The 10,653-nt window shown below is 57.0% G+C and overlaps 1 protein-coding gene across 6 annotated transcripts in view; it reads right to left on the reverse strand.

Moving 5' to 3' along the window:
* The window catches only part of MAD1L1 (mitotic arrest deficient 1 like 1), a 415,963-nt gene extending 405,397 nt beyond the window's left edge, over positions 1–10,566 (reverse strand). For 5 of the 6 annotated variants that reach the window (XR_011524656.1, XM_070567316.1, XM_070567314.1 and 2 more), the window contains exons 1-4: positions 10,245–10,498; positions 8,254–8,415; positions 4,415–4,555; positions 1,661–1,840 (exon numbers count right to left, since the gene is read on the reverse strand). Coding sequence is in view for 5 of the 6 variants with exons in the window: in XM_070567316.1 (XP_070423417.1) it covers positions 1,661–1,840; positions 4,415–4,555; positions 8,254–8,403 (471 nt within the window). In the remaining variant the exon portion in view is untranslated. Of the gene's footprint in view, positions 1–1,660; positions 1,841–4,414; positions 4,556–8,253; positions 8,416–10,244 lie in introns of all 6 variants that reach the window. The other variant, XM_070567315.1, reaches the window with a different exon arrangement.
* Between the last annotated feature and the right edge of the window lie 87 nt (positions 10,567–10,653).

Below are 10,653 nucleotides of genomic sequence, written 5' to 3' on the forward strand. Positions count from 1 at the left end.
AACTGAGGGCAAGAATAAGGACCAGCAGAGTCGGCACAGCGCACAACACTTGGCGGTGCCCAAGGGGCTCCCTCTGCAAACGAGCCACAGCCCACGAGAACCTGCGCCAACTCAGGACCCACGTAAGCACACCAGCACTGTCTGCCCACGTGCCCCTGGGAAGGCTGACACACTGTCGATCAACACAGTTTGCTTTATTAAAACAGTGAGTAACAGTGTAGGAATCAAAAAAGAACAAAGGTACCAAAAATATATTTAACAATGAACATCTCCTTCGAGAAGTCTTCCTGAATTCAATAAACACACACTGGGCACCGGGCACACACTGGGCACAGGGTCAGACAGCCCCCCGATGGAGGACAAAGCCATGGGGAAGCCAGGTCATCAATAAGATGACTTCAGAGTGACGAGCGTACGAACCAGGGCACCGCGTTAAGAGAACGCAGTTGCGCAGGGGCTGTTATGACCTTAGACCAAGTGCCCATTCAGGGTCCTCTGCCCAACCGGCACGACCTTTCCCAGGCTACCCCATTTGGCATCCAGCTGCGACTTCTGTGGAAGGGGCTCCCCTCCTGCTCCCCAGTGGACAGTGTGCAGGACTCGCCCTCGCCCATGGGCCCCACACCCTCCCAGAGCACAGCACAGGAAGCAAGCGCACCAAGGACGAGCGGGGACTTGTCTTGAGGCTGATCACAGCTCCTCTCCTGCCAACATCCACATCAGAAGACAGATGCGGGGACAACCTTAACATGCTCTCCAGCGTTGCCAAGGCAAAAATAACCTGGAGCCTGCTTCCGAAGATCCATCTAGTAGAGAAAACCAGGCAGAGACAGAATACCAATGATCCCACGCCCCCAGCCCCTCCCCCGGCGGTGTCTCATCTTTTTCCTCGCGGCTCCTGTGATCTTGAGCAGCACAGCAAAGGGACAGGAAAGGTCAGAAAAGTCGAATTTCCAGCAGCATCACGTTTGGGCTCTGTTTCTAAAACGTACACAACCTTCAATTGGTAGAAACAGTAAGGACTATAGACCGTATATGCTCTAGCTTTAAAGATATTCTCAGATGCTCATAGACCTTACTAACAACCAAAGAAATGCAAATCCAGAGGCACCCACTTACATCTTCTGAAGAAAAAAACCACAAGAATTTCCAAAACACATCCCCATCCACGACAGGTAAGGCTCCAGGGAAACTCGAATGCTCAACAATGCTGTTAGTACAACACGCCAGCTGGCAGCAAAAGCCACAGAGAGCTACCACTGCTCACCTCAGGACCCACTCCTAGGGACTTGTCCCAATGAAATAACTCAACAGAAGCAAAGAGGCTACGTGCGGGAAGCTAGCTGCCACCCGCACACATACGTACATCAGCATGTGTGTAGAAAAAACCAAAACATTTAGAGATGACAAAACATGGGTTAGTCAACCATTAAAAATCATAATTACAAAGACTTAAAAAGTGCTCAACTTATTAACTGAAAACCATAGAATGGAAAATTAATATTTTTACTATGACTACAAATATGCAAAAAATGTTGGCGCCTGTGTGGGAAGGAGATGAAGAAACGAAAGCATCAGGGAGCCACAGTGGAGTCGAGCGCACGCACCCGTCCCCCTGGAAAAGCGGCCGCAGGAGCGCGCCGCCCTGCAGGGCCCTCACCTCGCCGGCTTCCGCCAGGCCGTCCTCCTTCTCCCGCAGCTTCTTGCTGGCCACGTCCAGGCTCTGCTTACACAGCCTGCTGCGCTCCTGCTGCTCCTTCATCTTCTCCTCCACCTCAGCCTCCCGCTCCTGGAGCTGCCGAATGCGGGTCAGGAGCTCCTGGTTGCGATCCACCTCACGCTGCCATGAGGGGAGAATGTGGTGAGAGTGGGTCAGAGCAGGGAGACCCCACCCCACCGCTCCCTTGAGACAGGACCGAGACCTAGAGGAGCCAGGGCAAGAGCCAGGACTGCCTCCAACACAAGTGCTGCGGCCATGGCAGCAGACACGTAAGAGGCCGGGCCCCTCCGGGAGGGCACGCCACATGCATCACCCCATCCTGTCATTAACCGGCTGCTCACAGTGACCGTCTGCAGGGAGGAGACGGAACATGGAAACCTCACGCTCAGACGGCCTTGGGACGCAGCCCCGTGAGCTTGGCAGCACCGGCAGCTTCATCTAACTGCACTCAGGCCTCCGTTACAACGAGCCGGCACTCCCTCAATGAGCGGACAACCAGGCAGGGAGAGGTGACGTGCACGTGAGCCTGCAGACGGGAACAGCTGACACTGGGCCCCAATCTGCCATGAGGGCACATTATCTCCCACAAACCTTCAGAGCCACCCTACACTCATACCCTCAGGAGGCTGTGTGGCTTGTGCTGGTAAGGAAGGAACAGAACTAAGACTCCTCTATCTGATGACCTCTGGGGGTCTTAAGGGTCAACTGTCAGCCACTGAGGAGGCTACCCTCAGTCAGAGAGCAAAGAGACCACAAAGTGGGAGCCAGAGTCCCAGGGGCAAAGGTAGTGAGTCCTGGTTACGTGCAGCCTGACCCTGCTGACCTCTGACCCCTCATCAGGAAGCAGAGCACAGAGGCTCCCTCCAAGGACCTCCAGGTACTCCCAAGGCCCACGTTACCCAGAGTAAGTGCTTACACCATGGCCCTGCAGCCAGCGTGAAGCAGGAGCTTAATAAAAGCACACATGGTTCTTGACCTCCTCAAGAAGCTGATCCAAGACTCAGCAGGACTCACGGGCATGACGAGCTGCAAGTGCAGCCTCTAAACAGCCAGGGGACCCTTCCTCGAGGCAGGAGCAAGGCTGCTTTGGCTGTGCAGGGACCTGGTAGCACAGCCCAGGGCAGGACGTGGCACCTCTACTTGGCCTGCCAGTCCCAAGCACACATGGGGCTGTCGAGGCAGGTCCCCAGACCTCAGACACCAAAGTCTCACCTTCTAATAGATATTTCCAGGTGGGAGGGCTGAGGTCCCCACACACCCATCCTCCCCACCCACTGCCAAACCGGCAAGCCCTGAAAAACCACTGCAGACGCCCAAGACTCAGAGGAACAATTTAAAACCCACTGGCTCCGATGGTTCCGGGGTCACCTGCAGCTGTGCCTGGGAGGCCCCAGTTCAGCGAGGGCCCCAAGATTAAGCTCAGTCAGCCCTGCACCCTTGCATTTCCCTAAGAAAGACTCTCAGGAACCCTGCAACAATCCCTCCCTCATTCAAACGTTTGCTGAGCACCTGCAAGGTGCCCGGGCCTCTGCTGGACGCTGGAGATCCACGGCAGTCAAGACAGGCCCCGTCCTCAAGGGACTCATGACCCAGAAAGACTCCAATAGCCCACATCCCATGCCTCCTGCCTGAGAGTGAAGGCAGCGCACCAACACCACACTCCTACAGTCTGACGGCCCTGGTGCCACCCGCCAGGCACTTCAATACGTGCAGGATTCCCACGGCCTCTCCCTCACCCTTCCCTCCGGTTCCTCCATCCCTCCTCCTGGGATGACCCAGAACATTAGGGAAAGCCCCGCTTCACAGAGAAACACCACTCGGAACAGCACCAGGGCCAATGCCGAACCAGCGGTACCCCACCCACAGACCATGTCTCTGGGCTACTGAGTCCACACTACACACCACAGCATACTGCATACTGGGCTCGAATACATCCTATTAGCATCACACCCCGGGAGACATCAGCTATTCTTACAGGGACTAGGACAGCGTGCAAATATGCCACGTAAGGCAAGAAGGAGGCCAGATATCAATCCTTGGGGAAAGCATAGAGGCCAGAGACTTTCTGGTCCAACGTTCTGCCTGAATCTTGGCAGCAATTCCACAACTCATCAGTACTTATTGAAAAACCCTGGCAAAGTGCTATTACTCAAAGCAAAGGGCCTGAGGGATTTATGCACCAAGTAACCAACCTAGCACCTTCTCTGGGTGACACGGGGGTGGACTTTCCCAGCCTGCCCTGGGGAAGCCAGAGGCAGCAAGCAGCAGCTCTCAAAACTGAGGCTCTCTGCTCTGAGGCCCGATATCAGTAAGACCCAGCCTGGACCCGGGACCCTCACGCAACCCAGTGAGTTTCTAAGCCTGTCACCCTCATGCCACCTGGTATTTCTGAAAGATCTGCATCCCAATTCTTCCAGAGGGTGGGGGAAACCAGGAGGCCCAGCAGAGAGGAACGCCTGCGAGCACCAAACTGAGTAGACATGGCAGGGCAGCCATCCCTTCACAGCTGTCCCCCATACGGCACCCTCCTCGAGGACGTCGAGCACAGCGGATGTCTGTGACCCAATAAGGAAGGCCTTGGCAAACCAGAGGTGGAGCGCCTGGGCTCCCAGCCAGCAGGGCGCTTATTCCTTATGGTCTAGCTGGTATCATGCATGACCCCCTTGCTCCAGGGGTTGGCAGACCTGAACCCACCTCATAGCTCCTGGCACTGGTGCTGGCTGCTCGCTCCAGCTCCACTCGAGCCCTCTTGTGACTCAGCTCCATCTGCATCTTCTCCCGCTCCATCTGGATGAGGTGAGACTTCGAGCGGATCTGCTCTGCCCGTTCCTCCAACTGACCAGGTCGCACCCAAAGGAAAGACAGAATCCTTAGTAGCTGCATCAAACAGGTGAGTGGCTCATTCATCACTCCCTCACCGAGCTCCCAATAAGGCCCTGTGCTCAGCCTTGGGGAACAAGGAAGAAAACTGGGTCCCTAATTGGGAAATGGGTGCGGGGAGGCAGCAAAGAGAAGATGATAAAGAACGAGAAGAGGAAGGCGTGCTTTAAGATGACAGCGTGTAGGCTTCTTTTAGAGAAGAGGGTATGTTAATTTCCTACTGCTGTGAAACAAATTACCACGAACTTAGCAGCGCAGAATCCCTGTATATCAGCAGTCAGTTCTGCGGGTGAGAAAGCCAGGCACACACGGCCAGGTCCTCTGATCAGGGTCTCACAGGCTAAAATCAACAGTCGGTCAGGCTGTGTTCTCACCTGGAGCTCAGGATCCTCATCCACGTGCACATGCCTCTAGGACTGAGGTCCCATTTCCCTGCTGCCTGTTAGCCCTAGGCTGCTGTCAGCTCCTAGACGCCACCCATGTTCCTCTCCCCCTCCAAAGCCAACAGGGAGAATCTCCACGTGGAAGCCCTCTCCTGCTCTGCGTCTGACTTCTATCTGCTCTCTCCACCCAGAAGGAAAAGGCTCACCGGGTTAGGTCGGCTCACCAGGTGCTCTCCCTAGCTTAAGGTCGACTGGTTTGAGATCTTAATTATATCTGCAAAACCCCATTGCCATAACACCTAGTACTTACTAGGTGTTTGATTAAGTGGGAGAAAGTGTGGTCCACCAGGGGCGGGGAATTTGGGGGTCATCTTAGAAGCCAGCCTCTCACAGAGGGTAGGTAAATAAAGGTGAGTTCAAGCCTTGAAGGGCCTCAGAAGACCCGGCAAACCACTTCCCAGAATCACTGACTGTAAGGGCCTCTTCTCCACGTGGCTAGAGCCTGGCCACTCCAAGAATGGCCTGCAGTCCAGCAGCACAGCATCCCCCAGGGACTCCACAGAAATGCAGACTCTTAGGCTGTATCTCAGAGATACCAAATCAGAATCTTCCTGTTAAACATATTCTCAGAGGACTCACATGCACATTAAAGTTCGGGGAGCAGGGCGAGAGCACGTGGCTCTCAACTCAATTGAGGACACTCGTCACTGTCTGGAGACATTGGTGACCGTCCCAAGAGGGGGTGGTAGTATGCATTTGCTACTGGCATCTAGTGGGTGGAGGCCAGGGATGCTGCTACACATCCTACAAGGCACAGCAAAGTCCTGCAAAACAAAGACTTACCCAGCCCAAAAAGTCAACAGTCCCAAGGGGGAGCAATCCCGGGCCAGAGAAAAGGCCTCCTCTCCACCTCGCCTGACTCTTGGGGGGCCCAAGTTCACCTTTCTTGACCCCTCTGATATTTTCTCACTTCAATTCTCACCTCTCGACATTTGGGGGTTCCTAACTCTACCGTGCATCACACTCACTGGCCTTCCAAGTCTCACTGTGGCTGCAGCTAGGGCCCAGCTTCCGCAAAGGACAGGAGGACCCCAGCTCCAGGGGCACCACAACACAGAGACCAGGAGTGCCAGAGACACGGGTCCATGGGCCACATCTTCCTGGAGCACTGACCGTATCTGAAGGAAAACAACTGAAACACTATTTTTATACTTAAGCCAACACTGACGTGTACCAGAGCAGACTCTAAACACTTTCAACGAGAAACAGGAACGTAAAAGAAATGAGGTGGAGGGCACTGGCAGGTGAGACATACTGATCTCTCTGCCAGGCTCCCCAGACCTGCAGGTTCTCAGTTCCCTCCGCTGCCATTTGGGGGAGGCATGGCAGGAGAGAGCGAGCCCCTGGCTGAAGTCACGCCAAGGACAGGGCCAAGGTCAGGGCCCCGAGGCAGGTCTTGCAGCCACATGACTCTAACCAGTTCACTCTGGCCACACCATTCATTTACTGATCCCCTAACCGGGGAAGCCCTTAGCAGCACTGAGTGAGAACTGGGGACCTCTGAAATCCTAGATTCTATAGTTCTGACAGGCCACAAGTCCCCAGACATTTGCATCAATAAAATTATAACACTTTTTTAGACCCAAGTTGCCACCTTCTTATTTTGCCAGTGAGTAACCATCAAAAAAAACTACAACCTATTACCACCTTTACTTCAAAAAAAGTGTTTTAACACCAAAGACAAATATAAAAGACCTAATTTCAGAGCAAAGAACAATCCACGCCGGAAAAGGGCAGTGAGCAAGTCAGCCCCCAACAAACATAAGTAAATCAACCAATCAGCAAATGGAGGCACACACACTCCAGCGTGTTCTCCCAAACGCCGCAAGGGCCTCCTCAGGGCTCCCGGAGTGACAGGAAGCCCCTGGTTCCTCCGGGCCAGGATGTCACCGCAAAACAGCTCCAGGAACACAGGCAGGGTCGACGGCAAGGAGGAAAGCAAGCAGAGAAGTCAGAGACTTTCTGACGCAGCTGTCCATGCAGAGAGGCAGGGGCCCGGGCAAGGCTGCAGACACCACACCCCCTCCCCCTGTGGACCCAGTGATCCCTGCCCCACTGGCACGGACCCAACAACTCTCTGGAACCTGAAGTCCTTCAGGAGACCCGACCCCTTTACAATGTGTGTCTGCAGTGGGCATTGCCAAGAACTTGGAATAAAGTGAAATAAGACTATAATCAGAATAAAACTGTAAAAGTCACCCCATGGTAGACTGAAACCAATATCTGCAAATGCCCCCCGTAGTCTGAGACCACCACACACCCGATCCTTCACCACTGCCTGACTTTCCCGCGAGGCTGACCACGAACGTGGGTTTACCTCGCAGCCTTCCCAGGCGCTACACTTCCAGGACACCAGCAGTTTTCTGGACGATTCTGGTGGTCACGGTCCCAGACACTCTGGGCTTTCACCTCGATGAAATGAATAAACTGGCTCCCCAGCCTATCATCAGTGTCTGAGAGCTCACTGGTGTGAGCACTGCTGAGCACCAGACCCACACTCGGGGTGCTGCTCAATCAGGCGGGAGGCCAGGACAGCGCAGGGCCGGACCATGGCCTCCAGCTATCGTCCCTAAACTGTGAATGCTCACGCCAGAGATTTGGGAGACAGCCAGCTGGCCTCCAGACTGCGGAAACACTGACTTGCCTCAACTCTACGGAACCTGAACAGGCCTCACCCAAGGGCGGGCGTCCTGACCTAGAGACCCCATCCCGACACTCGGCACCCCCTGAACCCTGTGGAGCTGGAACAGGCCCACCTAAGGGCGGGGTCCTGACCTAGAGACCCCATCCCGACACTCGGCACCCCCTGAACCCTGTGGAGCTGGAACAGGCCCACCTGAGGGCGGGGTCCTGACCTAGAGACCCCATCCCGACACTCGGCACCCCCTGAACCCTGCGGAGCTGGAACAGGCCCACCTGAGGGCGGGCGTCCTCACCTAGAGACCCCATCCCGACACTCGGCACCCCCTGAACCCTGCGGAGCTGGAACAGGCCCACCTGAGGGTGGGCGTCCTCACCTAGAGACCCCATCCCGACACTCGGCACCCCCTGAACCCTGCGGAGCTGGAACAGGCCCACCTGAGGGCGGGCGTCCTCACCTAGAGACCCCATCCCGACACTCGGCACCCCCTGAACCCTGCGGAGCTGTAACAGGCCCACCTGAGGGCGGGCGTCCTCACCTAGAGACCCCATCCCGACACTGGCGCTCACCTGCATGCTCTGCTGGTACTGCATCTGCAGAGAACCTTGGGCAGAGGTGGAAACATCCAGTCCGGATCCTCCCTCCACACGTTGAGAAATGAAGTTGTTCAGAGACCTCAGGGTGGACAGGACGGTGGTGTTTTCCCCCAGGTCCTCCATGGCCACTTCCTTCTGGAGGAAGACAAACGGGGGTGACAGTGAACCCTTCCGTGACCATCAGCCCCAACAGCCGCCCGGTCAGGGGGAGACTTTGGGCAGCCCCACTGCCCTACCGCTCTCTCAGAGACTTTAAAATATTCCAGTGCCCGCAACCACATTCTTTGGGGTTAACTGGGGTCACACACTGCCAGTTTATCAGGGAAGAAATGGAGGCATAAAAAGACAACACGCCACCAAGTCGCTGAGGGTCAGAGGGCTGCCCTCACCCCAGCTCCGGGAGGAGCTGTTCAGCAGTCAGGAGGCACGCCTCCCACATCAGCACTCAGAAAAAGCCTGGCCTCCGGGGACCAGAAACAGAGCACACAACAGTGGCAATAAGGATGATGACCACAGCAAAGCTAATTACAATATATGTTAACGACGACACTGACGAGGCTGCTACCATTTCCAACCAGGTACCAAACAGAAAGGCATCTGACTTCTACCTGCCGGAAGGTGTGGAGCGTCCCGTCCTGGGCACAGCCAGCAGCCAGGAGGTGTGAATTCCTACAAGGGCACTGTTCTTCTCCTTAGGAAAATGGGCAGCTCTCACTGATTCCCCCTACGTATCAGACCAAAAACAGCCCTCCTCACCCCCGAAAAAAAGTGAGGAATCTTAGTTTGATTCTGAATTTCCCATTTAACAAGAACCCTGGCCTTGTGCATGCAGAGCCCTTGTCTTTTGCAGCCCCTCGTTCCCATCCCTGTACACCGGAGCCTTTCTCCCCCACCTTCATCTGTACTACAGATGGAAACGGACCGGAAGAGAACAGAAGCACCCACATTGCGCCCGGCCTCCCACTATAGGCCTGGGTGGCGGGAGACGGCAGCGCCCTGCTCTGGAAGGCAAATCCTTCCACCTGCCGAGATTTGACCAGGGCCACACTTTTCCAGGCCATGACGGGAACTTTAGCCAACATATCCTCTCCTTGAGATGCATCCCCTGTAAGAACTGATGCACGTTAAACATTAGGATGCAAAGAACACCTACATTTTCCACTGCCTGGAACTAGGCCGCTGAAGAAGGCAGGCGAGGAGGGGGCAGCTCAAACGTCACCTTCTTTCTCCAAGAAGACTCAAACCTTCCAGCAACCTAACCACTGAACCCCAGCGGCTCTCAGCAGAAGCCCTGAGCTGGGAGTGCAGTGCTCGCTGCCTCCCACCTGCCCTTCCCGCCCATGGCGAAAGGCAGGCTGCGGAATCCTAAAGAAACGGCGAGGATGCTCCCCATCCCGTCCCACCACTGCACGCCGCCAAGAGCACCATCGCGGGGGCCGGACAGCTAGCCCCCCGCTTCTCCCGCTTTCGATGAAGAGCCAAGTCCCCATTCGACCAGCGTGACTCTGGGCAAGTCGCCGCCCATCTGCCCGTCGGGCTCCTTAGCGGTCGGACCAAGTAGCGGCGCGACCACGGAACAGGTGCCGCGACGGTGCGGGTCAGGGCTAAGGGGCGGTACCCGAGGGAAGAGCATCCCTCCCCTCCGGACAGTCTCGGGGGACGCCTGCTCCCGAGGGCCAGCGGGGGAGCGGGCAGCGACGAGCCCCTCCTCCGTGCGCGCCCCGGCCCTCGCGGCCCCTGGCCGGGCCCCGTGCCCCCTCGGAGGGGAGGTCTGGGCCCCCGGGAGAAGCCGGGGCTCGGAGCCCGGCCCAGGCTCAGGGGGACGGAGCCGGGAGCGGAGGGGGCGCCGGTCGGGGCCCCGGGGGCGGGCGGAGCGGGCCCCGACCCGGGTGAGCCACCCCTCCCAGCCTCCCATCCCCACGCCCACCCCGGACCCCGGCCGCCGCGCCCACCCGGCCGCTCACCTCTCCTCACCGCCGCAGCCGCCGCTCAGATCTCCCTCCTCTCCGCCCGCGTATCGCGAGACGTGTGGCCGCGCTCTCGCGAGACCTGGGCGGGGCCGGCCGTGGAGCTCCGGGTGGGCGCGCTGGCGGGTCGTGGGGGTCCACTTCGGCCCCCGGAGCGCCCACGCCGGAGCCCCCTGCTCAGGACCGAAGGCTAGCCCGCGGACTGTCCCGGTGCCCCGTCCCCTGCGGGACGGGCTTCCACTGAGGCAATTGCCTCGGCCGGTATTGTGTGGAAGAGCATCGGCCGACGGTGGCCTCGGAGGGCCAAACTTCCCTGCACTCGCGACTGGTCCCCAGTTTGCCACTGTAGTGTTGGCCTCGATTAGTGCGTTCTTCTTTCTCTGGGCCCACTGGGAACAGCACAGTA

The sequence above is a fragment of the Equus przewalskii genome, chromosome 12, assembly GCF_037783145.1.
Source record: "Equus przewalskii isolate Varuska chromosome 12, EquPr2, whole genome shotgun sequence".
Lineage (NCBI taxonomy): Eukaryota > Metazoa > Chordata > Mammalia > Perissodactyla > Equidae > Equus > Equus przewalskii.